This window comes from Panthera onca, chromosome A2 (assembly GCF_046562875.1).
Source record: "Panthera onca isolate mPanOnc1 chromosome A2, mPanOnc1 haplotype 2, whole genome shotgun sequence".
Lineage (NCBI taxonomy): Eukaryota > Metazoa > Chordata > Mammalia > Carnivora > Felidae > Panthera > Panthera onca.
Window position 1 is genome coordinate 98,585,689 of NC_138340.1, and position 27,984 is coordinate 98,613,672.

The 27,984-nt window shown below is 39.7% G+C and overlaps 1 protein-coding gene across 1 annotated transcript in view; it reads left to right on the forward strand.

Annotated features, from left to right (window-relative positions):
* ASB4 (ankyrin repeat and SOCS box containing 4) overlaps window positions 1-22,202 on the forward strand; it is a 60,938-nt gene extending 38,736 nt beyond the window's left edge. Inside the window, exons 3-5 of the mRNA XM_060632520.3 lie at window positions 8,882-9,372; window positions 18,766-18,879; window positions 19,959-22,202. Coding sequence (XP_060488503.1) covers window positions 8,882-9,372; window positions 18,766-18,879; window positions 19,959-20,147 — 794 coding nt within the window. The 3' untranslated portion in view covers window positions 20,148-22,202. The remainder of the gene's footprint in view (window positions 1-8,881; window positions 9,373-18,765; window positions 18,880-19,958) is intronic.
* The last annotated feature ends 5,782 nt before the right edge of the window (window positions 22,203-27,984 follow it).

Sequence of the window (27,984 nt, forward strand, 5' to 3'; positions counted from 1 at the left end):
TTATGGTTTAATAAAAACATAATAAAAATTTATCTAATGAAAGTAAGTTAATCTGAAAGGAAGCTATGTCATAAATTTATTGAAGAAGATGGGTCTATGAAAACAGATCGCATGTATTCCTTTATTTTGGTTCCCAGCACCTGCTGCTCATAGGGGCAGTGTGGTTTAAAGACATATGGCTGATGAGTGACAAAAGTTTATTTAAATTACTTATGCAAAGGCATACTCTATTACTGATTTTTAAAAATCCAGTAATGTATACCTTGTAAAAGTAATCTAATGTAGAATGAGAAAGCTTAGAAACAAAAGCAGAAAAAGATACATCAGGATATGTAAGCATGAAAGAAATTTAGCCAAATCTTCAAGGAAAGATGGTGACATTGCCCTTCTCCTAAAATTTAAAAAAAAAAAAAAAAAAGGAATTTAAAATAATAGAGTGTTTTCTTTTTTGCTTACATGTAGGTTTTTTCTGTTACAATGATACTAGATTAAAATATTTAAAAAAGAATATCAAATATGCCATCAAATCTAAAACCAAGAAATATTTTAACTTTTTATTGCAAACTTGAAGATGCTTTACAGATGCTTTCTGTATATAGGTTTGTTTCTAAGCTCTCCATTCTGTTTCACTGGTTTAGTTGTCTTTCTATGCATCGATCCTACATTGTTTTAATTACAATTTGCAGGGATATCTGGTAGGATAAGTTCCCCTTCTTCACAATCTTCTTTCCTTCTCATTCTTTTTACTTTTGTTTTCCAAAATTGATGTGCTCTTTACTCTGTGCAAGTTCTATGAAAAAAACGTTTGGATGGCATTGAATTTATAGATTAACTCAGGAAGTCTTGGCATCCTTACAATGCTGAATCTCTCTATCCATGAACAGAGCAAAACGTCCCACTTAATTGAAGTCCTTTGCCTTTGATCAAATCTTTACCATTATCTCCATAAGGATCTTAGTTATATCCTGAAAATAAATAAGAAAAACACAAACAACCCAATGAAAAATGGGCAGAGGCTATGAAGAAGCAATTAATATAAGTGGGAATCTTGTTGCCTGTAAACTTATGAGAAGACTCTCAACTTTGTTGGCAACCAGGAGTAATGCAAATGAAGTAAAAAAGATACCGTGTTGCACCATCTAATTGATAAACATTAAAGAGTTTGATACTATCAAGTGTTAGAAGTGATACTGAACCTTTCAACTCTATTGATGGATATATAAAATGGTATAACCACTGGTGAGTATAATCTAATCTAGTTAAAAGTGCTCATACATTGGTACCCAGTAATTCTAATTCTCTCTCTCAAGAAATTCCTGCACTATCTAAAAAATATTGTTATTATGAAAAAGTTTAGCAACTGTCTTTAGTAGAGGTAGTTTAAGTTTAACTAAGCTGTAGTTTAATTATATACTGGGAAGCTATTCAGCAGCTGATGTGAAAAAAATCAGCTCTCCACTCAAAAACATAATGTTGGGGCGCCTGTGTGGCTCAGTTAAGTGTCTGACTTTGGCTAGGGTCAAGATTTCACAGTTCATGGGTTCAAGCCCTGCATTGGGCTCTGTGCTAACAGTTAAGAGTCTGGAGCCCGCCTCAGATTCTGTCTCCCTCTCTCTCTGCCCCTACCCTGCTCTTACTCTGTCTCTCTCTCTCTCTTTCAAAAATAAACAAACATTTAAAAATAAATAAAAAAATCATAATGTTGACTAATAAAAACAGGTTGAAAAGTGAAATACCATTTATATAGTTTTTATGAACACAAAATAATAGTATATATACGGTCTATGGGTAAACATATGAGTTATAAAAGAAAGAAAATTTGCATGGGGATGACAAAAACCAACTTTAGGATAGTAGTTATTCTGGTGGATAAAGAAAGGAAAGAAAGGAGAAATGAGCTGGATTTTATTTCTATAAAATTTTGTCTTGGAAAAAATAAAGCTAAAGAAAATATGGCAAAAATTATTATCTGTCAAATATGGGCAGTGATATATATATGTCTGTTATAATATTTTCACATTTTTTTCTGTATGTTTGAATTATTTCATAATGTGTAACACATCTTAGATTTGGTGCTGATATAATACTAGATATTTAGATGTAGTAACACAGATTTTTAACCTAACCCCATTGTGCATATAAGTACAAAATACCTTTGAATTGTAAATAAGTATGAATATTTTCAAGAAAGCAGTTATGGTATAAATGAGGGCAAGATTGGGCTTCGATTTATTCAGAACTTTACCAATGTTTTTCCTCATTTTTGAATAACATTCATTATGGCAATGACCTTTGTGGCATTTGAATTACAATACAAAATACCTGTGTCGGTTCAAATTCGTAGCTGTTAGGTTCTACATATGGGTTCAAGCAAATCACTATTTCATTATGGCCTCCAGTATAGTCATTAACATATTGACTTTATACTGCATCATTATACTTTATTTATAGTATGTATAATAATCATAACTAGGTAGTGTTGATTATTAGAAAGTACTTTCATTTTGCCTGTAGAGGTTAGCAAGGCATTATATTTATTTTTAGAAGACTACATACGAAGGTGGATGTTATTGTCAGCATTTCCTTGAAGAATTGGGAAGGATGTCATAAAGGGTTGAGACGTGCTGGCCTGGCCTTGTCCTTCACCTCACCTCGGATCTCCCCACTCACACACAGGCTTTTTGAGAAATTAAATCCATTAGAACAGAAGGAAGTCAGGGGCTGGCTTGGGGATATGGTGGGCGATGTGGATTCCCTGAGTCTGGGAAGATAGACAAGTGAGTTTCTGCAGTGCAGTGACAGAGACTTGCTCTCTGCTCTCACTCTTATGCAGCTCTTGAAGTAACAGAAATTGGGGGGAATGTGGATGCTTTGGAGAGGATGCTTCTGACAGCCGTTATAGCCTGTAGGGAGAAGCAAAGTCCAGCAGAGGGAGCCACCATGATGACTAAGCACTGATGATTGGGCAATATAACAAAAGGGCACTGAGAGGCAATTTAAATTTATTTGGGGGAAAAAAAAAAAGAAGAAAATGTGATGAAATTGATGAAATTGATTCTATTCGTTGGAGAGTAATGAAAGAAAACTTTCACATGCTATGGGAGAACAGAAAAAAAATTTAGTATTGACTGGCACTATGTCCCTCTGTAATCCTGGCTTCAGCATTATCTTTTTCCCTAGGGCCATCCTTGGTCATTTTTGTGGCCAGCAATCACTCTTTCTGTTCAAATTCTTATTCTATCTCCTCTCTTCATCCCATTCTTAGTGTACACAAATATCTGTCTTTTTTGCCCACAGACAGAATCTGAAAAGTTCTTGTTCTTTATCAAGCAGTAATAATTAAAATTTGTGTCTATCTCTTTTGCTACCATTCCAGAGTACTTCTTTTTTTTTTTTTTTTTAATTTTTTTTTTCAACGTTTTTTATTTATTTTTGGGACAGAGAGAGACAGAGCATGAACGGGGGAGGGGCAGAGAGAGTGGGAGACACAGAATCGGAAACAGGCTCCAGGCTCCGAGCCATCAGCCCAGAGCCTGACGCGGGGCTCGAACTCAGGGACGGCGAGATCGTGACCTGGCTGAAGTCGGACGCTTAACCGACTGCGCCACCCAGGCGCCCCGATTCCAGAGTACTTCTGAAGATCATCTTGCATAAATTAAAAGGTTCTTGAAAGGCCTTCTCTCATTAAAAGTTACTTTACTCCAGAAACAATTTACCCCAGGATGAAATAATTTATCCACTAGAATGAAAATTGCTACAAATTTTTGGGAAGTGTAATTTACAGAGTGTAAAAGAAAACCATTTGGAGGGGTGCCTGGGTGGCTCAGTCGGTTAGGCCTCTGACTTTGGCTCGGGTCATGATCTCGTAGTGTGTGAGTTTGAGCCCCGTGTTGGGCTCTGTGCTGACAGCTCAGAGCCTGGAGCCTGCTTCAGATTCTGTGTCTCCCTCTCTCTCTGCCCCTCCACTGTTAGCACTCGGTCTCTCTTTGTCTCTTGAAAATAAACATTAAAAATTGTTGAAAAAAAAGAAAACCATTTGGAGAAATAGACCAGATTTCTGTATGAAGAGGGTCTATATTTTAAGAATGTCAATTCTTCCTAAATTGTTGTCTACACCAAAATAAGTTTCAGATGAATCAAATGTTAAATATTTTAAAAATCTATAAAAAGCTATAAAAAATTATAATTAATCTGGATAGCAATGCTACCTCTGAGAGGTACAACACATTCTAATATTTAAAAAAAGAAAGTTAACATCATTGTGTTTAATAAAAAGCAAAAAAGTCGGTTACAAAATTTATAGCGATTATGATAATGTAGGCCTACATCTTAATTTAATGACGGAGTCCTATAAATGTAAACAAAGCAGAAAGTATTTAATGTATAAAAGAACAAAACTCTGGACAATTAACTAAAGAAGAAATACCACTAGTTGATAATTACAGAAAAAGTGTTCACACTCTAATAATCAAATGCATTTAGATTAAAAAAAATGTTTTAATGTTTATTATTTTTGAAAGAGAGACAGAGCATGAGCAGTGGAGGAACAGAGAGAGAGGAAGACACAGAATCTGAAGCAGGCTCCAAGCTCTGAGCTGTCAGCACAGAACCCAAAACAGGGCTTGAACTCATGAACCTCGAGATGATGAAGAGGTCAGACGCTTAACGAACGGAGCCATCCAGGCACCCCTAGATTTTTTGTAAAGAAGATCATTTTTACTTACAATCTAACAAAAAAAATTAAAATTATATAACAACATACTGATGAGTGAAATATCACTGCTATACATCAATGAGTTATATAACTTTTAACAATTATTTATAAAAGTCTTTAAAACAGTTCACACATTTCAGCTTAATGATTCTATGTGTGTGTGTGTGTGTGGGAGGGAATTTATGCCAAAGAAATAATCCTAAAATTTTCATACAATTTATTACTTGTAACATTAATTATAAGATCAAAATTTTGGAAAAAATCTTCTTATCCAACAGTTGGGTAAACTCACTGCATGGAGTTATGTAGTTACTGTTATGTAGTTATTTTTAAATGACATTTAAAGTAATCCTATAACAACATGGAAATGCTTAGAAGAGAAAACAAAAGGCAGTATTGGTCAATAAAAATATTTAAATTTGTCTAAATTAATTGTTAATTAGGGAAACAAACATTTAAACCCAATGACATATTACTATGTACCCAGCAGATTGGCTAAAATTAAAGAGACCAAAAATACCAAACACGCATGAGAATATGGCATAAGAACCCTCACGCATGGCTTATGAAAGCATAAACTGGACCTGCCTAACACTATCTAATGAAGTTGAAGATATGCATACCCAATGATCATATAATTCCATTCATAGGTATGGAAACCAGGGAAAATCCTACCCATGAGCACCAGGGTACAAGAATGTACAAGAATGCTCACAGCGGCAGTAATGGCAATAGCCTGAAACTAGAAATTTCCAATACCCAGTAGGATGGATAAATTGTGAATTTCTTGCGCAGTGAGACAGAACACAATAAAATGAACAAAAGACAGCTAAACATCACAACATAGCTTATTTTCACAAACATAATGTTGAATGAAAGAAGCAAGTCATAGAAGAATATGTGTTTATTATTTCATCTATATAAAGTTCAAAAAAATGAAACTATCTTGTTTAGAGATATATAAAAAGGTAGCAAAACTCTAAAGAAACGCATATTAGGTTCCTCTGGCAATGGGGAAAGACAGCAGGAAAGTGGAGGTCTTCTCTGGCTCTGGGAGGTGTTTCATTTCTTGACTGGAATATGACTCTGTGGGTGATGGCTTTACAATATTTTAAAAAACTATACATACATATCTTTATATATTATGTAATGCATGTTTTATGTTACGGGTTGAATCTTAGCCCCACTTCCCCAAAAGAAGATAAAGTAAAACCTTGGATTGTAAGTAACTTGTTCTGTGAGTGTTCTGCAAGATGAGCAAACATTTCTAATAAATTTTAACTTGATAAACGAGTGATGTCTTGTAATATGAGTAGTACATGATGCCTAACATCACATGATCACAACCAAGCCAATGGTTCTTGAAATTTACTTTGATACATGACTGCTTTGGATTACAAGCATGTTTCTGGAACCAGTTATGCTTGCAAACCAAGGTTTCACTGTATGTTGAAGTGCTAATCCCCAGTACTTCAGCATGTGATCTTGTTTGGAAATAGGGTTGTTGCAGATGTAATTAGCTGAGTAGGAGCAGGATGTGCCCCTACCACAGTATGACTGGCGTCCTTATAAGAAGATAGCCATGTGAAAACACAGACACAGACACAAGGCCATGGGAAGATGAAGACAGACGTTGGAGTGATACACCTATAAACCAAGAACACCAAGGATTGCCAGCCATCCCCAGAAGCTAGGAGAGGCACGACCCAGAGTCTCCCTTAAAGCCCTCACGAGGAACCAACCTTGCCGACACCTTAATTTCAGATTTCCCGTCTCAAGAACTGTGAATAAATTTCCATTGTTTTAAGCAACCTAGTTTGTGGCACTTTGTTATTACGGCAGTGCTAGGCAACTAACACATTGTATTTGCTTTCTTTCTTCTTTTTTTTAATGTGTATTTATTTATTTTTGAAAGAAAGAGAGAGAGAGAGGACAAGCGGGGAAGGGGCAGAGAGAGAGAGGAAGACACAGAAACTGAAGCAGGTTCCAGGCTCCCAGCTGTCAGTGCAGAACCCACCGCAAGGCTCCAACTCACGAACCATGAGATCATTACCTGAGCTGAAGTCGGACGCTCAGTCTACTGAGCCGCGCAAGGGCCCCTACATTGTATTTTTACATTAAGAATATTTTTAAAAAGGTTCCAAGAATTTATATTTATGGTGTCTAATTTCTTGAATAAATCACAAAATCTAAAATAAAAAAGAAATCATCCTACTTTATATATTCTCTGGAAAAGTTACACTCAAAGATACAATTCAAATATAAAAATAAAGATCGCCTATTCAGAAAAGAAAACTATGCAGCACATCTAGTTGTACCAACAGGTCAAGGATCAATTGTAAATGTCCAAGTACATTAAAAAATAAAGGATGTGGTTTGTTCCAAGTTGGCCTGTAAAAATTTCATTCTGACCCTTTGATTCCTTTCCTTACTGGAAATTCTCCAGTGTCTGAAGTGACCCCACATTTGGCTTTTGGGAAGACATTCTTATTCATTCCATTTCCCTACAGAGCAAAGAAGGGCTGACCTGGAAAGACACCTGACCCAGAATTTCTCAGGGGTGGAATACTGATGAACGCAGATGACTCTGTAAGAGACCGTCTTTGGTTAGAATTCTGCTTTCTGCAAGTTGGGAGTACAGGCAGCCTCGGAGTTTATAGAACAATGTGCTTTCAGAAACCTCACCGGGGGGTTGATTTTGTATAGGATACTGAGCATGTTTGTGGGAGTATTGCCTTTCTCAAGCAGTTTCCATGTGACCAGAGAGGATGCCATAAAAAAGGGCATAAAGGAGCAATCCATGAAAAACCAATTTTTAAAAAATTAACAAAATGCAATGTGATTTCTCCACTACTTTCAAGTTTTCAAATACCAAAAGAGAGCAATGCACAGAAAAGACTTCTAGAAAAATGAGGTAGAATAGTACAGTAGTAAGAGATTTCAGAGCCAGGCTGTCTGCTTTCAAACCTCCGTTCTACTGCTTCTTAGCTTGAGGGAATTATTAGCCTCTCTAAATACAAATTTCTTCATCTGTAAAAATAGGATAAAAATTGCCCCTATTGTAAAGGGTTGCTAAAAAGATTCGATAAGGCACTATATGGAAAACATTTAGCTCAGAATGCTGCACATGGTAAGTACATAGTAAATCTTAGCTGCTGAAATAATAATAATAATAGTAGTAATCGTAATAATAATACCTTTCCAGATTTGTACTTGAAGTAGCTATAAAAATTTCCAGTAGAATTGATTATAGAGTAGGCCCCCAGGGGTCATCGCGTTCACTCCATTAAATTAGGCAAGGAAGAAAATTTCAGGCTCTTAAGTTGACCATTTTAGTACTTAACATTCTCTATCAGAAAAATAAAATTCACCTCACTTTCCTGGTGTGTTGGATAAGTGGGTTTGGTTAAATAATTTCTGTGGGACGTTCCAAATACTACAAATTTGTATTTGTAACAGCCATTATCAACCATAAATCAAATATGTCTTGAAGTCACTGTCTTTCTTTCAATGAGTATTTCTATTATACTGGCTTCTACCCCTTTCCAAGCAAAATATGACCTTTTAGGCTAGTTTGGTGGTCAGTGTTTGTGCTTTTTGTTTTTCTCCAGTGTACCCCAAGGGGGCCTTGCACTTGAGTGGCTCTGGTACCTGCTGTTTTCAGTCAGAGCTGGGCAAGTTCCACAACACTAAAGTTTGCTTGGACCAAACTTTCAGGTTTCCCAGCTTTGAAAAAGAAGAACAGGATTTTGTGAAATATGCAAAGAAATTGATGATTTTTAAAACCAACTGTCTGAGCTTCAAAGGTTGCAATATAAACTTTCTTTTCAATGATATTTGCTACCTTATCGATAAAAGCTATTTAGTTATAGGAATCACTTTGTATTTCCCCATCCATCTGGGGGTAAGAATTACCCCCAGCTTTTCTGCGGACATCCTCCCTTCTCTCCCTACCCCTACCCAACCCCGGTACATTTGCTGATTGTCCAGAAGATGGCACTGTTGTTTCAAACGCCTGGTTTCCCAGGAGACCAAGTTACCCTGGAAAGAACTGATCCCGTAAGGCGATCAGAGGTTGAAAGGGAGGCGGTGAGAAAAGTCTCTTGAACTTGGGAAATAATGGCAAAATATGTTTGCGAAATTGTCTTCCTCAATCTCCCTTTCTAGGGGCCAACGTGAACATGAAGACGAACAACCAGGATGAGGAGACGCCCTTGCACACAGCTGCCCACTTCGGCCTCCCTGAGCTGGTGGCCTTCTACGTGGAACACGGTGCCGTCGTGGACAGTGTGAACGCCCACATGGAGACCCCGCTGGCTATCGCCACTTACTGGGCCCTCCGCTTTAAAGAGCAGGAGTACAGCAGGGACCACCACCTCATCTGCCGCATGCTGCTGGACTACAAAGCTGAGGTCAACGCCAGGGATGACGACTTCAAATCTCCCCTGCACAAGGCAGCCTGGAACTGTGACCACGTGCTCATGCACATGATGCTGGAGGCTGGTGCGGAAGCCAATCTCATGGATATCAATGGCTGTGCTGCCATTCAGTATGTGCTGAAGGTCACCTCTGTGCGCCCAGCTGCCCAGCCTGAGATCTGCTACCAACTGCTGTTGAACCATGGGGCTGCTCGAATATACCCTCCACAGTTCCACAAGGTGAGGTTATGTCTAAAGATGCCAAGTATAGAACAGGGTAGTCAGCAGGGTTCCCAGAGACTTCAAGGATGGCTTGGTCTCAACTCTTCTGGTGACTCAAGCTTATTTGAGGCTTGAATCTCTGGGCTAATTCCAACTGTCCTCACATTTGCACACACAACCCTGGTTACTTTGTCGTGGTCCAAGTTTGTTTGAAATCTGGGGCTGAGAGCTAAGAATGAGAACGAGAGTGGCAGATAATTTTCCATGTCTTGGGTGAGCACCAGTGAATTGGGAGCAGCTTCTGCCAGGACTGAATTGAGAGAGATAAGAAGGTCACTTTAAGGCTACTGGAGAGGTCAGTAGTGTTACACAGGCAAATACTCGCCGTCTTTTAAGCAGAATATATTTTAAATTACACATGGAATTGTTCCTGCTTTAAATTTTTATCTCTGCATTGTCTCCAGTAACTCATCCATTCTAGAGAAACCAAGCTATTCATGCCAGGAATAAAGAAGCATAGACTTTGGGGTCAAGCAAACTGAGGTCTTGCCACTTACCTAAGAATTTGACTCTGAATACATTACTAAACCTCCTGAGCTTCAAATGCCTCCCCTGTGAAATGGGTACACTCTGCCCTTATGGCTTGGCAAGAATATGCAGAGTCGGTCCTACATTTGAAGGCAATTAATCTTACTGGTAGCACACAGGTATTTTCAGAGCCTAGGGGATGGTGCAAACCTTTCTTTACTCTTTCTCTGGAGTCACTGACAGTCTTTGCAGTCTCTGCCCCAACCCAGTCCCACATCTGTGAGTACCACTTCTTTGGTCTATGTCCATCTTCTTTCCCCACACACACCTCATTAGGCTGGCCATCTTCACAGTGCAACTTCCAGAAGACATACAAGTGATCTCTTTCAAATACAGCTCACTCCATGAAACATAATTTTCTGTGTATTTATGTTCTAAGGCCACCTTCTTTCTATAGAAGAGGATGGAGAGGGACTAAGGGCATGGAGCTTCCAGAGAAACGTACCTACCTCATTTAATTGTGAATAATAATAGCCTTCTCGGGGCACCTGGATGGCTCAGTCAGTAAAGTGCCCGACTCTTGGTTTCAGCTCAAGTCATGATCTCGTGGTTCATGACTTTAAGCCCTACACTGGGCTCCATGCTGATGATGCAGAGCCTGCTTGTGATTCTCTTTCTCTCTCTCTCTGCCCTTCTCCTGCTCGCTCTGTTTCTCTTAAAGTAAATCAATAAAGTCAGACAATTTTAAAAAAAGAATAACCTTCTCATAAGTTTGTTTTGAGAATTAAATGATAATATTTTAGAAGTGTTGGCATTGTGCCAGGGCTGTGGTAACCATTGAAGAAGTGATGGCAATCCCTTTGCTATTATTACATATTTCTTGATCAGTAGAATCAGTGCTCTGGGCCTGGTTTACCCACAGGGTCCTTTCCAACCAGGAGAGACAACGTGTGAGACTGTCCAGAGGCGAACTATTGAGTTTTAGTCTGAGACTCACTGCTGGTTGACTGCGGATGAAACAGGTCTCTGCAAAAGTAACTAGAATACCCTCTCCTCATTCCCCGTTGAGAGCCAGATTAAGGAGAACGGGCCTTCCCATGGAGCTTCTGTTCTCCAGCAAGAAGTCTTTCCTGCAAATGTGAAGAATGTCCCTTTCTTTTCACAAAGGCACTCCTCTGAGAGGTGACAGTGAAGAAGGTTAGAGGCAGAGGCTTAGTGATGAGTCCTGGCTTGGCCATTTACTTGCCGTGTGATGTTTGAACAAGTCGTTGATCTCTCAGATCTCAATTTCCTCATCTAAAAAACGAAGGTAAAAATATCAACTTTTCAAAAATGTTTCAGGAGTAAGTGAGTAAGATATGTTAACCATCCAGCCCAGTAGTGGTGCTCAATAAAATGGTTTCCTTTCATACTCCTCCTCTCAAAACACACACTGGGTCTATTATAGGAGTCCCTCCTGCCAGCCTAACTTTGGTGGCTCTACCAGCCTGTAAAATAGGTGTATGATTATGTGTTCCAAGGACACTATCCAGAGTTAATGTGCTCTTAGTTGTGTTTTGTTTCTCTGAGTTCCTCTGGTTTAGCCATACGCTAAAGAGATTTAGGATAGAATTGGCTACCGGTTGATGGCTTGTATTATAAACATTTTTGTTGCTACCCAACAGACAGTGTGAGAGCACTGGCCCCCTTCCAAAGGAAAACTAAAGAAAAACTATTCAATTTACTATGCAGATGCTTCAAAGTGATTTAGCACAACTACTCCACAGCCCGACTTTCCAAAGAGAGAGTCATCTTTACGACAAGTAAATGACTGACTCATTTATCCAGAAGATAAAGTGATTTGTTCTCATGTGGATGGGGAATTCAGTTTCCTTATTTACAAGGAACAAGGTCAGAGCTGAAGATTCTGTCTTCCAAATACAAAGCAAATTTGTAGAGGGTGTATTTCACTGAAAGCCAATGTATAAATTACATAAGGGAAAAAAAAAGAATTATAGGGTCCGCAATTGCTTTCCAGGGTATAAAAGGACATTTGATTTTTTTTTTCTCAAAGCATAATTCAGAAGGAAGTGACACCCCAGGGAGCCAAGATTGGGTTTTCTTGTAGGGCAAGAAAGACATTTTTCTAGGGGAGGGAAATGTACATGAGGGTTTGGGAGAAGGAAGGATGATTTCTGCCGTTGAACAATGCTGCAAATGAAGCCCAGAATACAAGAAAGTTTTTTGATCATTAAGTACTTTTCTGCACAGATATATCAACATAAAAGGGCAGAGGTAGTCTTAAGAGTTTCTCTGCTGACGTGGCTTACAGAGGCGGCACTTGTAGGGGAAGGGTGGCAGGGAGATTTATCTTGAATCTGTTTTTTAATCTATGCTTTCAGGGGTCAGATGATGAGGGGAAGTATCCAAAGGTGTCTCCAGTTGCCACCAGCGTGGGAAGAAATTGTTGTCCAGTTGTTCCTCAGTGAAGAAAGAATAGAGATCCCAGAGACAGAAAGTGAAATTCATTGGGCATCTTCTGTTTTCCAGGCTGACAAAGAAGGAGCAGAATCTTCTCCCTTTGGGTCCACAATAGTCCTTTCTCATTTGATGGTCAAGGTTCCTGGGAATCAGTGTATTGTGATGATTTGGGGATTGCTGTCTCTTAAGGATCTTTATCATTGTTGTTGCCTAGTGTAATAATTATTGAAGCCTGAAGACAGTGTGTCCAACTGTCTTAGTTCTGGAAGAATCCTGATGTGCCAGTGAAGAGAGCTGGGAGGCTGTCAGGCTCCTCAGAGGAGCATTTCCTGCTGTGAGAACCATCTTCTGTCAGCAGAAAACTTAGTGGTCAGTGTCAGCAAAACCTAATGACAGCAGTGGGAGCTTTGGACTTCGTGCATTGAAAGACTGCAGGTTAAGAACTACTTAATTCTTTTTTTTAGCCTCATGAAAGGTGGCAAGTTATCTCTCTGTGATATATGGGAGTATACCAGGCGCAAATTGAGGCACCAGGTGTGTGAATTAGGCTCCTGAACTATGAATGGATGGTGTTCTTGTAGCCATAACTTAGTTGGAACTTTTTCTGAATAGGGGCTATGAATGGTGTTGCCGAATAAAATACAGAATGTTCAGTTAAATATGAATTTTAGATATATAATAAGTAATCTTTAATATAAACATGTCCCATGCAATGTTTGGGACATGGCTACACTGAAAATTCTGTGCTGTCTATCTGAAATTCAAATTTAACCTGGCAGTCTGTATTTGTTAAATTTGCAAACCCTAGTTGGGAAGTAGGTAATGTGTTGCAAGATGTTGGTCATCTGTGATGAAGGTGCTGGCAGAAGGGGAAAGTAAGGAATATCTGGGGACAAATTACCTGTGTTGGGTATGTGAGCATTTTGTCTTTAAATGTAACCAGTGTGGCTTCCTTGTAGAGTGAATGCACCCAGGGAATTAATGCAGAGCAGAGGCCAGTTTTCGGAGTGAACCCTGAAACTATGTGCTAAACCTCATTACAAGCTTTCTCATTTCTCCATACTTTTATAGCTTTTTGTTTTTATAATTCCAGTATAAATATATTTTTGATTCAAGCCTTGGATTAATTTCACCTATCATCCTTGTACTAGTAACTCTGACATTTAAATCTGTATTTTGGATTATCAATTGATTACCAATGTACTTCTCACCACATATCATCCTTTCAGAAAGGATTTGTCTGGAGGTTTTTAGAAAAGGATGTCTATGGAGTTCCGGATAGTTGCTATTTTTATGTTAGCAGCAACATCTTTACATTTAAAAGAGAATTAGTTTGAAGTTTCAACAAAATTCAGCCTAACATAATTATGGTAAAGACTGTTTCTTGTGTCAAAATATCTGTGCAATGAGATTTGTGTCCTTAAACTATTAATTTCACTGGCCATTACCTAAGAAGTAAAATAAAGTAATCAGAATATATTTGGAAGAACACTAAACTCAGATTAAGAAGACCTGAGATTAAGTTCTCATGCTTCCTTTTACTATGTACCTCTCTGGTTTCAATTTTTTCCTCTCCAAATTGGGGGCGTGGGTGTTGAATAACTTTTAGGGTCTCTTGGGACTGTAGCATTCTATGACACTGCGTTAGTAGTTTATAACGAGTGTACAAATTAATTTGTCAGCCTCAGATTCTGTCGGTCTCTTTCACCTGGAACTACCCATCTGCCATCCTCATCCCATCTGTAGAGAAAAGAGCAGCCACATTTGCCTCCATTTTCTAAGACCAAGGTGCTGAAAAATTACTACCCTAACAGCCAAGGACCGAGATGGAAGTTCTTCTAGCTACACTTTTTGTAAACACAAAAAATGATGACTTTTCAGAGGTCCTTTAGCAATGGCTCTCTGGCTTCAACCCACCTCCTTACTCCCTATGGGTTGATGATACAGGATTGCTCTTTATTTGTTTAGGCACGGCTGAAAAAGTCATGGTCAGCAGCTCAGTTTTGGGCACTCTTCCCAGAATATGTATGTGAGTGGTTCCTATGCATTAAGCAAGTATTTATGTTGTGTTCATTTGGACCCAGCCACTTTGACTGATTTAGAGCTTCAGTAGATACAGTTAGTCTGTCATGGCTTATAACGGTGCTTCTTAAATATGAGACAACTAAAAGCAACTGAATGCTGGAATTGCTTCACTGTGGCTTATGAGGGCTGACAACTTATCAGGAATTGTGTGAGCTGATTGTTAAGTGCAGCCATTATTAAAAATTAAATAAAATAAACTTACAACAAGTAAAATATACTAAAAACAAAGATCATAGGTATTTGAAACACATTATTTCCCAATTATTTTCTTTATATTTCTTAAAAAATTTTTTTAATGTTTATTTATTTTTAAGAGAGAGACAGAGCACAAGGAGGGGAGGGGCAGAGAGAGGGAGACACAGAGGGGAGAAGTTGGATGTTTAACCAACTGAGCCACCCAGGTGCACATCTTTATATTTCTTAATCACTTTATATATCAATGCTCTTGATGTTACATGCATCTATTATACCTGTTTAGTGGAAATATTATATTATGTAATTATTTGTTACTGCACATTTCTTACCAACCATACATTCAGTGACCTCAGGTTGGTAGCTGTGAATAGACCATGATGGGAGTATTTACACCACAGAAATCAGCAAATGCTACTGACCAGACCTTGATTTGTTACTTTGTTGATGTCTAGACCTAAGAAATTAATGGGGTGAATGTTACTAATACAGACTAAATTTAAATGTGTGGAGGCTCCTGTGTGGCTCAGTTGGTTAAGTGCCTGACTCTTGATTTGGGCTCAGGTCATGATCTCATGGTCATGGGATCAAACTCTGTGCTATCAGCATGGAGCCTGCTTGGGATTCTCTCTCCCTGTCTCTCTGCCTGTCTCTTGTGCGTGCACTCTCTCTCTCTCAAAATAAATAAATAAACATCTTTTTAAAAAAGTGGGTAGCACCAAAAAGTGAGGAAGTATGATTCCAGTATTCGAAAACATTTATATATTTCAACAAAAAATTACTCATGTCATTGATGAATGAGTGAAGTTCCAATATTGTCTTCATTGCCTCACATTTGTGGAACAATTACTCTTCCATGTAATAAAAATATCAACCAACATTCACATAAGAACTACATGTGTTATTCAAAGGCAGACATAGATTTTGGCTATGAATGCAATTCAATATCCGTACAAAATCGATACAAAATCCGTGAAAGCATTCTGTGGGAACCAATCAGCTCTACAGAATTGGAAATAAAGAGTATTGGACATTTTATTATTTATAAATTGTGGGCCACACATTATATTGGTAAAAATTTATAATGCATTTATGTACATATAAATATACACAGGTTTTTTTTCCTCAGAAAGCCTATAATTGAACATTTTTTTGCATACCACTGACTCAAACCTCTATTTCAATAAATCTTCCTTATTCCTTCTTGAGACCTTCTGGTTGGCCTGTTTGCTGGGGCTGACACAGTCCTCTGCTGAGGCCATGCCTCCTGATTTGAAACTGTGTTTCAATAAGTTCTTAAAAATCTTTCTTTCCTAGAATCCCCACTCTGATGACTCTGCTTCATCTCACCATATTTTGTTGTTCCTGATTCCCATTGGGTCTTGACCATTGGAACTGGGTTTTGATTTGTTACAATAGAAAAGAACTGCCATCTCCTTGGTCCCATGTGTTTGTAAGGGAAATTCTGCTAAAATAACCCTCCCCACCCCAAACCTCTGTCTCCAACCTTATCACTTTCCACTTAACCTACTGATAAGTTGGGAGGAAGAACGAACTTGCTTGCTTAACTGTGGACATAGAGAATACCTGAATTCTTGGTTCTTCCTTGTGGTAAGCTTCTAGGAACACCCTCTTTACATCAGGCAAAGGCCTGTAGTTTGGTGATGCAAATTTATATTCGGGGTGTAGTGTAAGGAAGCTTGATGTGGCCCCATAATTCAAGGTATTATATGTAATCAGTTGTATTAATAATAAAAACGACATTCTGATCTTGGATTGTCACCTTCATCTTATTTTTTAGTAGGTTCTAAAGTCAGGAGGGAAAGTTATTTATGGGGTCTCTAAAACCATGTATGTTATGGCACCAAGGTCTTGAAGATGAGAATAGATCTGCCCTAGTTACAGCTGTGTATCCATCCTCTGTCTCCCACAAGCTGATTCCTCCCTGTTTGAATCCACCCAACTCTTAGTAAACTGGCTTTCTAATCAGATCTTGTGGTATCTAATCTGTCTTCATCTCTCTGATCCTCATGGCTTTGGTGATAATCCAGCTTCCAAAGCTCTCCTAGCTTGATGTCTTTCACTCTGACAGGTCCCGTTTTCTTTTGACCTTTGGAGTCACACAGACCTGAGTTTGAATCCTAGCTCTGTCATTGCTGAGCTAAATAACTTTGAGTTTAAATTTTCTTAGATTCTAAATCTGTAAAATGGGTATAAGAGTAGAGCTAATCTCATAAAGTTGTTTGAAGATTGTGCAAGGTAAATATGCAAAGATTTGACATAGTCCCTGACAAATAATAAGTACTCAAAAAATGATAACTATAACTTTTTTCCTTCTCCCTCTCTCCTGCCTATTAGGATTCCTCAAACTTTAGACCACGGTCCTCTACCATTTGCATTCATTCCCATTTAGAACATTATTGAGCCACTTGGCTTTTAGCCAGCACATTCTTTAATGATGTACAAATCTCCACCTCCTTCTTGGCCTTTTCGGTGGAGTGCTATCATGCACATTTTTGACTGACATTAAGACATTGCATATGACATATCCTCCTGTCTGGGACCTGACAACTCTCCAATTAGTATACCCTTCCAACTTGTTCAGTTCTGTCAGTGGCACCCCCATATGTCCTTGTTCTCCGTCTTGAAAGTTGCATTCTTTACTCCCCATGTCTGAGTAGTCATTAAGCCCTACTATTCTTTCTCAGAGCTTCAGTTACCATCCATTCTCAGGACTGACAGTGAAGCTAGCTGAGAAGCCGTTTGATACACCCCCATTCAGCCTCTTCACTGTTCTCTGACCTTCATATCCTTGTTTTCTCCTTTGTGCTTTTGCTCATGATGCCCAAGGGACACTTGATGATCTTTAAGTTAGTCTTTTATTATTTACTGGCTTACATTGCTCTCTCTTTGAAAAATGTGTATCTTTTCTCTTCAACTAGGCCGTAAACTCCTTGAAGACAAAAAACAGGTCATAAACTTCTCGGAATTACTGTCATACTGCTAAACACAGCGCTCAATAAAGGCCTCCTAATGGAATGAATTGATTGAATATAACCCTTTCTTGTTAAGAAAATGTAATAGCCTCCTATGGCCTGTGAAGTCAGTCCCAAGCTCATCAGACTGGCAGTGCAGGTGCACTGTCAGCTGGTTCCATCTTACCTGCTCTGAACATCAGCACTTTCCTGACATGGGCCCTCCATTCCGGTGACCACACTCACACACACACACACACACACACACACACACACACGGCATTAGAATGATAATCTTTCTGTCTCACTTTTGCCTGGGGCCTCAAGCTGGTAGGTACTTAACAGCCCACACTAAAAAATGCAATTCTAGATCACTTATGACAAACTTGTAAAGGAGGTGGGGAAATCCAGTGTTGCGTCCCTTTGGCCAGCAACAGTAGGCTGAGGTTGGAAAGGACTGGGAAAGCAGGAAGAACTTCTCTTTGGATAAAGTTGTTTGAGTGCGAAGGCATGTGTCCCTTGTAATGTCAGCAATGGGGGGCTTTCTCTGCATCTCAAGTCCAGTGAAGAGGACTCCACAGTTTTCTGGAGTTTCAAGGGAAAAATGGAACCGATGTGTAACTCACGATGAGAAAATTTAAAGGTGAAAGTCTGTGGCTGGGGCTGCTTGTCTGTTGGCAAAGGAAAGAAAGGTGAGTAAATTCGGAGTCCAGAGTACTTTTGCTGCAGGTTGCCTATGGACCAGTTGGTGGACACATTGCAGAACCAGTTGGGTCCCTTTGAAATGAAAATAGGCCATACTCAAAAGACTTCCGGAGACGAGGCCAATTTGGCAGAGAGAAGCTGGAGGTGTTCAGGTGGACACAGAAGCTGTTGGGAAGGGGTGAGGCTTGTAAGGGCAAGATGAGCATTTCATCAGGCTTCCACCTGCTTCGTTAGCACCTCGTTTTCACTTGCTCCTGAATGGTGAAAGGAGGTCCTGTGATTTTATTAATCTTCCCATCCGCCTTGGGGCTGGCAGTGTGTTTGAAAACTCAAAGGCGGGAGACTTCGCAAAAGCCTTTGAAGGCTGCAAGGAGCCTAACAGATCCATCAGTTCTTGGTGTCTTTGTGGGAATGAATGAATCGTACATGTGCGTTGAACAAATAAACCTGTCTGCTTCCTCTCCAGGTGATACAGGCCTGCCATTCTTGTCCCAAAGCAATCGAAGTTGTAGTCAATGCCTATGAACACATCAGGTGGAACGTGAAGTGGAAAAGAGCCATCCCAGATGATGACTTGGAGGTAGCGAATCCATTTGCTTCCCATGGTTTTCACTATAAAGTAGTTCAAGACTGCAGTGGAAGTACAGAACGTTCTAATTGAAGAACTGGCTTTCAGAATGCCTGTAAGACCTACTCGAATATTTATTTGTCACATGAAGCACATGGCTATAAAATGCAGGTGTGAGAAGAAGAATAAATAGATGCATCAAGTCTGTAGTGTTTGAGAATGTCTTGGGGGACTTTTCCATTTAAGGGCATGTTGAACAATGGTACAGAGATGACAATTTTACTTTCTCCTCAATAATCTAGATACTGGAATAATAATAGTAATAACAGTAATAATAATAATTGCAATTGTTCATATATAATATTTTTGCCAGAAGATGTGTCTTTCATGTAGATCGTGTCATTCATTTTTCAATAGCTTGAAGCCTTGAAGTAGGCAGGAGCCGTATTAAAAATCCTTAATAAGTTCTGCAGAAAGCCATTGACAAAGCTGAGTTCCCACTCAGCAAATGGACTTTGCTCCCTTTGCAAACCAGTCCTCCCACAGAGCCTCCTGTTCTTGGTTTTAGCCCTCGCAGGCTGTCTCCAACACGTGGGGAGGTATCAGGAGCAGAGTGCAAAGTTCATGCGGCCCAGAGGCGGGCTGCCTAGGTGCAGTCTTATTCTGCTACTTTTTAACTATCTTACCCTTAAAAAGTCACTTAACCGGCTTTAGTGGCATTAATAGAATAAATATCTGAGTGTATGGGCCACGTAAGGCATGTCAAGTGTATACAATAGCATTTAGATTAATTTCACATTGCCCGTTTTGATATACACTGGCTCAGGCAGTTCACGTAAGTATATTTTATCTCATTTCCTGGGTTCTGAATTGTGGCATAGAGTACTATATCCCCCTCGTCTCTCTTCTCTCCTCATGCACCACCTCTCAGCCCCCATCCCAATTTCGTGTTTAATTTTGTCTCACTGTGGGAGACGCTAGAAAGCTGCCATTGTGTACGAAGTAGGGACTCACTGCCTCATTGTGGATTTCTATTGAAGTAGACTCCGGGGCTTTTCTGGTTTTAACCTGTCTTGCTTTTTCCTTTGCAGAGATACTGGGATTTTTACCACTCTCTCTTCACTGTGTGCAGTAACTCTCCGAGGACTCTGATGCATTTATCGAGATGCGCCATTCGAAGAACGTTGCACAACAGATGTCACAGAGCAATTCCTTTGCTTTCCCTCCCATTGTCATTGAAAAAGTACTTGCTTTTAGAGCCAGAGGGAATCATTTATTAAGCCTTATGAGACAGAAGTTCCCAATCCTAGATGTTTAAGTGGACTCACCGGGTAGACACAGTTTGCATAAATAAAACGGTACTTGGGTTGATTATAACACTTCAGGGATTTCAGAACACTTTACAAACTCCATGTCATTAATCCTAGGGTATCATGGTGAGGGGAAATAAACAAGAAGTAAAGTTAAGGAATTCTCAAAGACAAGAATGGATCCAGAAGGTACCGACAGCAGTGATAACTAGTGTGTATAGTGTTTTTACTTGGTGCCTGATACATTTTTGTAAAACTTTTCATATATCATCTCAATTGAAATGGGACCCAGGTTTTCTTACAACCAATCTCGTTCTCTCCCTTGTCAGTAATAAGTTTACATTACTGTCGAGTTAGCAAAATCATAGGCTTTTGTGACTGGCCTCTTAATCTCAGTGTCTCCCCCCACCCTCCCTCCTGCCACCATAACCACTTAGCAGAGAGTACTGTCACTAGTTTTGCAAACTCCGATCCCCACTCTAAGCTCTTTAACTTATTTCTTGGTGAAGAGAGCACATGAGCATAGTCAAGGAGATTTTGAGTTAAATTTGAAACGAAAAGCAAAATCTACTTAATAGTCAAAAAAAGGACATTTCAACCCATGCTTATTGAGCCAGAGACTGGAGAAGCAAAGATGAGTGTAAGGTGAGGACTCCTGCCCTCCAGAATCTCACCGCTTAGCAGAGCATCCGGACATACGAGCAGGGAACTGCAGTGTCAAATGTCAGGGGCAAGAGTACAGGTGTAGACTCATTTTTAGCGCTTGTCTTTCAAAGTCATGTTTCCGACCCGAAGTGTGGTTTTCCTTTGAAGCATGAATATTAAGAGTGAAGGGACTGTGTGACGTAAAGGGAGCTCCTGCTGCTGTTAGTGTAAATGTATTCACTTTCAGTTTCTCCCAACATCTAGAAACTTTTTTTTTATTTTAGTAGGACTTCCTGTTCAGTGCTCCCCTCGGGAAAAATATTGCACACTCAGTGGCTCCCCTGTATGCCACAAGAAAGTTTAGTAAAAGATGTACCAGAAAGTGTGTGAAGGGAAGAACTTAAGTTGGTTACTTGGCCTCATTGTGTACTACCCTGACATTTCAGAGCATCTTAGCTAGAAGATGAGGAACCCTTTGCTAGCAATGGCTGGCTACAGAAAGCAAATCGAGAGACTTTTTGAAAATGGTAAAAGTTTGAAAGACTTGGAAAGAGAAGTGTGCAAATCAGGCTTGTTAGTTAGTGGTTTGCAGAAAGTGAAATATAGTTATTAACCTCTGGACCTCAGGGTTTGTGAGGCCAAGTTCGCTTCACTTTTTTGTTCTTGCTAATCACTTTCAGAAAAGACCATTGCCTCTTAGCACCATTTTTTTAGAGGTTAGAGCAGAAGTAATTAAGCACAAACAAATCCATTTGCCAGTTGTGGGCAGGTTTCTTTTATTTGTGTGGTTCTTCATCTTATTTAACTTTAGATGCTTGAGTTTTGAGTAGAGATGATGTCACATATTCTGCGAGCCCACCACCTAGACTGTGCTTGTAGACTGGGATTTTCATACGCCCTGAGCTCTGTAGGAAAAATCATGAGTAGGTGCAATAACCTTTCTGGTTTTCTTCAGTTTTACTCAAATATTTTGAGAGGACTGTTCTGGACTAAAATAAGATCTATACATTGTGGAATAGGTTGCTGAATTTGTATAAACTAGTCATGTGAAACATGGTCCTTCAGAAGATGGTTTGCTTGCAGCAAGAGGTGCTAGGGGGAGACACATGTTGCCCTCACCTTCAGGAATATTCTGGCCAAAACATTTGTGATGCGCTGTCTTTGTCAATAAAACTTAATGCTGAGGGCAAGGGGAGAGGATATTCCTTGCATTAGAAAACATTTCTCAATCCGCTTGCTTGTACTTAAACATTTTATGTTAATTAGCACATAATACAAGCCTACTTGTTTTGAATTGTTTACTCGTACATTTAAAAGTTATTTCTCCTCATCTCTGAACTTTTATTTAGAGGACTTAAATAAAGCCCTCGTTTCCTTTCATCTTCAGGAGTTGTTTATTTACCGACAAGACTTTTTTTTTTTTTTCCAATTGACTAAAGCGATAGACCTGAAGAGCTCTACATGTGTCATTGCTTTCTTCAACATTTAGAAAGAAAAAGAGGATGAGGAAATGTGCCTGTAAATGAATAATATTTTCAAAAGAAAGTAAAGGGTAAACACAAATAAAAGGCAGGCAGTTGCTGTAGGAACAAGAGTGTTTTAAAGATAATAAAGAAATGGTATTAGGGGCGCCTGGGTGGCGCAGTCGGTTAAGCGTCCGACTTCAGCCAGGTCACGATCTCGCGGTCCGTGAGTTCGAGCCCCGCGTCAGGCTCTGGGCTGATGGCTCGGAGCCTGGAGCCTGTTTCCGATTCTGTGTCTCCCTCTCTCTGACCCTCCCCCGTTCATGCTCTGTCTCTCTCTGTCCCAAAAATAAATAAAAAACGTTGGGAAAAAAAAAAAAAAAGAAAGAAATGGTATCAGATCATTCTCTCCCACCTGTCACCATCTGTGTCCTCCTGGGCTTTTCATTTGTCTTCATTCTCCCCATTCACGTAACCCGGAGCAACAGCAACAGAGGAAATGATGCCACTTTTGTAACTTTCTGTAAATAGTCATTTAGTGACCTGAGAAAACAGACCTCTTCATTTTCGTAAGTTACATGTGAGGAAGGATCTTTAATTCCAGGGAAGACCATCTATCCAGCTTTCTCCCTTCTCAGGATCTAGACACATTTCTTTTTAAAAAAAATTTTTTTTAAATATTTATTTCTGAGACAGAGAGAGACAGAGCACAAGCTGGGGAGGGGAAGAGAGAGGGGGAGACACAGAATCTGAAGCAGGCTCCAGGCTCTGAACTGTCAGCACAGAGCCCGACTCGGGGCTCAAACTCAAACCATGAGATCATGACCTGAGGTGAAGTCAGACGCTCAACCGACTGAGCCACCTGGGCACCCCTAGACACATTTCTTGATCATGTAGTGCTACATTGTCATTTGGTCCTTCCGTCCTGAATTCAGGGGCTTCTAATAAAAAACACAGCAGTCGAAAGCTGATTGTACAGACAAGAAAAGTAACAAACCATTTGCATTGGGTTATCAATGCTGGAAAAAACAGCTGAGCTTTATATTTTTGTTACTCACCCGATGGTGAAGAACTCAAGTTTTAAACTGGCACACCTTCAAAACTTAAAAAAAAAAAAAAAAACAAAACTCAATTATTCACTGGTTTTCTTTAAAACACAGACACCATGGCTAGTATCTGGAAGAAAATCATTGTCACTTTCCTTAGGAGTATAAACGGATACATTCCAGGTAGATGTTAAGAGTCCTGGCTCTGGTGCCTATCTATCTGGGTTCATTTTCTGCCTCCCAACCTTATTCGATCCATTATCTAGGGATATGCTTCATGCCTCAGCTTTCTCGTTTATAAAATGGGGATAATATGGAATCTATATCATAATAGTTGTATATGATTGCTTTGAGGTGTAAAGGAAGAAAGAGTTTTCCTTGACTCTCTTAGGGTCTCAGGTTGGGTCTGAAAATTAAACTGACGAAGATTATAGGAGAAAAGCATACAAGTTTTACATGACACTGGACCCTTCATAAGGAAATGAGGATCTAAAGAAACAGAACTGAGTATGGTTATGTTAAGCTTGATAAAGAGTGGGCAGCTGTGTAGAAAATATGATAGGTCCTTAAGGAGTATGAGGGGAAAATTAGCCAGCCCTGTTTGTTAGAATTCTTCTCTGGTGTTCCTTTGTTTTAAAAGATAAAGATGAGTCTTCCCTCCAGGTCCAGGGAGGGCACCTCCCAGAGGAGAAGGTGTGGGGTAGATCAGAGCCACCTTCTTGCTTCTGTTACTTTCTCAAACTCCTTCAGCTTAAAATATCCAATATGCCAAAGTATCATACTTTGGGGTGGCATGTCCTAAAACCCCATCAGAGGGTTAAATTGCTTATACATTAAAGCACAGAAAATAGTAAGGATTTTATTATCATTGTCCTTGTTACTTTCTTTTTTTTTTTTTTATGAAATTTATTGTCAAATTGGTTTCCATACAACACCCAGTGCTCATTCCAACAGGTGCCCTCCTCAATACCCATCACCCATCCCCTCTCCCTTCCCCCCCCATCAACCTTCAGTTTGTTCTCAATTTTTAAGAGTCCTTGTTACTTTCATAATCATTATTATTTAGGGAGAGGCTTCTTCCAGTAAGGTGATGTATTCTTAGAGTGAAACTATAGCAAAGGTGATACATGGCACATTTTTCTCACATTGTCAAATATTTCTGGAGCTCCTACCATGCACTAGGCACTTTGCTCAGAGCTGGAATCAATCAGGGAAACAAGACAAACTGGGTCCTTGACCTTCTTGGGCATTTTTTGAGGTGGGGGATGAAGGTCAAACTAACATGGATTTGGACCGTTAGCAAACAAGCAAATTAGTTACTTTAGGAAACTTTGCCCTTTTGTAAATGGGTTTATCGAGGAGGTAATGGCTCCTTTTACTATTTCATGAGGGTTATGGAGTCACTTGAACTTCATCATGTGGACAGAGAGCAGCTGTCTTCCGTGTTTCCATCTTCAAAGAGGGAAAGAGTAGGAGGAGGTTAACTTTGTAGCAGAAGGAATGTAGGTTAGCAATAAGATTCCTACAGGTGAGGGTTATTGCACATCAGAATGAATGAACAGGGAGGGCTGAAGAATTTCTTTCAATTATTCTTTCACTTTCAAAAATTTATTCAGTACTACTAAAGGTGTGGTTCTGCGAAATAAGTGGAAGGAAAAAGGGGGTGTTGATACCAATTCGCTGCAAGATTCACCATCAGTGGCACAATGTTTCTCTTTGTTTTCACTAAAAGGTAAGAATAAAAAATATACTGGTTTTTTTTAAAATTAGGTACTATCTACCTGAGCTATTTTTCTGTCAGCCTGCTATAAAATGGTTGATGAGAAATGGTTTTCAAAACCTATATTTTGATGATAAACTGCCTGCTTTCTATTTTGGGTCATACTTATCACCCAAAGCGATACATGAAATATGAAAAAAGGATCATTCAAAAAACAGTTGCTTTCTTTCCTTTTCTTTCTCTCTCTCTTTTTTTAGCAACACTAAGTGGATTAGTGTGCTTAAAATTCTTCTTTAGTAATTGTTTTTCTCAGATATAGGTATGCTTCAATGATATTGGATAACAATTATGCAAATATATGCTAATCCAGCCAAGGAAATAAAATAATGATGCCACCTTGTACGTCCTAGATTAGAGACACTGGAGGACTAGTTCTTAGTGCTTATCGAGCGTAAAGAATTGACAACAGAACTCTCATGGGGAGTTTAAGGATATCTTAGAGGTAGAAGTTAAGTACCAGGGGTCTTCTCAAGGTTCAGGAGCCCAGACACGGTCCACAGTCACAAAGGAAGATGTTTACTCACTACCCCATTCCGTATTCAGGGGAACTTAAAAGTCAGTGTTTGGGTGACCAAAAGTGGGAACCAGGGGAGGTTATGATCAATTTGATTCCAACAACAAGTCATACAAACGAGCTGCACTTCGAAACATAAACTCTCTCTTTTTTGGGTCCTGGCTGGACAGCATGCGTGGGCTGTGTCAGCTGAACCCCTGCCTGCCTGGCTTCCTGCTGGGTTCAGTCAATGGCAACGCCAACTGAAGACTGAAGGGCAAGAGGAAATGGAGACTGGGACACTTCCTGGTTCCTTTCTTGCTGAGCCTCCTCTAGATGGCAGCTGAATTCCTTTCCCAAGGCACAGCTCCTGTGAGCACTTCTGAGCTACTGTGTCCCTTGGATTATACAAACTGCTTCCTCCACTTGTTTCTCCAGACCTAAAGGTAGCAGACGCTTCTTCCTGTTGTCTGTGTCCCAGGCACTTCATCATTCTTTGCTACCTATGCTTTTATGCATTGTAGTGATGACATTATCTTCAATCACCCCTTCTGAGTGTGCAATTCATTTCCTCTAGGGATCTTGACACGCACAAGCACAGGGAAGTGACAAGTTAGTGACAGCCTGAGTGGTGGTCCAGATGGTAAGAACTGTTGGCCTTGAGAGAAGACAGAGGTCACTGTGAGCAGTGGTCAAGCAAGTGGACTTGAGCTGTGACCTGAAGAGGGGTGGGATTTGAGTAATAATTTGAGTAAGAGCAGGGCAGTGGAGAGGGAGGCATTTAAGGTAAGTCAGTAGCCTCTGTGAAGGGTTAGGGTTGAAATGTATAACAAGTATTCACCATCACCAATTAGACAACCTTCATGGAAGCAGAAGATGAATCTTTGTCGTAGAGAGTGGAAGATGAGGTTGGCAGGGTGGGGGCAGGATTAGATTATGAAGTATCTTGAACAATGGGGAAGCACCATGGGAAACCAAGAGAGTATTATTCTTATCATAGTTACTTCTTTTTCTAACCACGTAACTTTTATGATAGTTATGACACAATATTATGTGTCATAATTATGTGAATAATTATGACACAACCACATAACATTTATATGGTATTTTATCACGTTCAGAGCACTTTCATGATGCTTGATACAGATAACTGCCTTTATCATTCCCCTCTTCTTCCCTGCCTTCCCCAATACAATTCTGAAGATTTAGACTTGAAAAAAAGTCTAAACATGGCATTAATTAACCCTTTTCTTCTCACGTAAAGCACTCCAATCATATGGAATGATCTACTCAAGCAAAGAAGCGACTATATAACCTTGGGGTTTTTTTTTTTTAATATCAAAAGCTAAAGAGTGTGGTGTTTTTAATGTTTTTTTGTTTAATGTTTATTTATTCTTGAGACAGAGCGTGAACAGGGGAGGGGCAGAGAGAGAGGAAGACACAGAATCTGAAACAGGCTTCAGGCTCTGAGCTGTCAGCACAGAGCCCGACGCGGGGCTAGAACCCACGAACTGTGAGATCATGACCTGAGACGAAGTCGTCGGACGCTTAACCGACTGAGCCACCCAGGCGCCCCAAAGAGTGTTTTTTTTCAATTGCACTGAGACACGGGTATGGAGGGAAGGAAGTCTTCCTTCCAGCACGTAAGGGGATGAGGGAACAGAGGCAGACTTTGAAGTTCTAGGGCTGCATATAATTCTCTCCATGGCAGTGTTCAAAGGATAAATTGTTCCCAGAAGTACTGACATGATTAGGTCCTTCAGGGGCCCCAGGACTGCCGACTCTGCTCAAGTCTGAGTAGCAAGGAAAGACCTCTTAGGATGATCCATTCAGGAAAGCTTAGGCAGCTGCAAATCGTTTCTAAGTAACCTTTGGGTAGTTCTTCAATAAAGATGCAAACAAAGAAACTGCAGTGTTTGCTCCCATTTGTGAGCAATGCAGTGCAGCCCAGAAGGAAAAATACGCATTTTGAAATTCAATAGTTTGGGATTTTAATCTTGATTGTGCCACTTAATATCTGTGTGAATTTGAGCCAGTTTCTTAACCCAGGTGTCAATTTCTTTATTTGGATAGAAGGAATTAGCTATCTGATTTACAAGGCTCTTTTGGAAACTAGATGAAATGATGCACAGAAAGCATTTTCTAAAGCAGGGTTCCCGTCTGTAGCTGAACCCCAGAAAATGCTCAGACGCTACCTGGGTCGGCTGTGGGAGAGGGCATTATATAGCATGTGCCGGAGGACATACAGTTTCTAGGACGTTCATGTGCACAGGCCAGAGAAGTGACTTGTGGTTTTTACCGAATCTTATTTAACACGATGAGTTTCCTATGGGACAGCTCTCTGTGGCAAGCTGTTCCAAGCCCAGTTGGTTATGGTTCT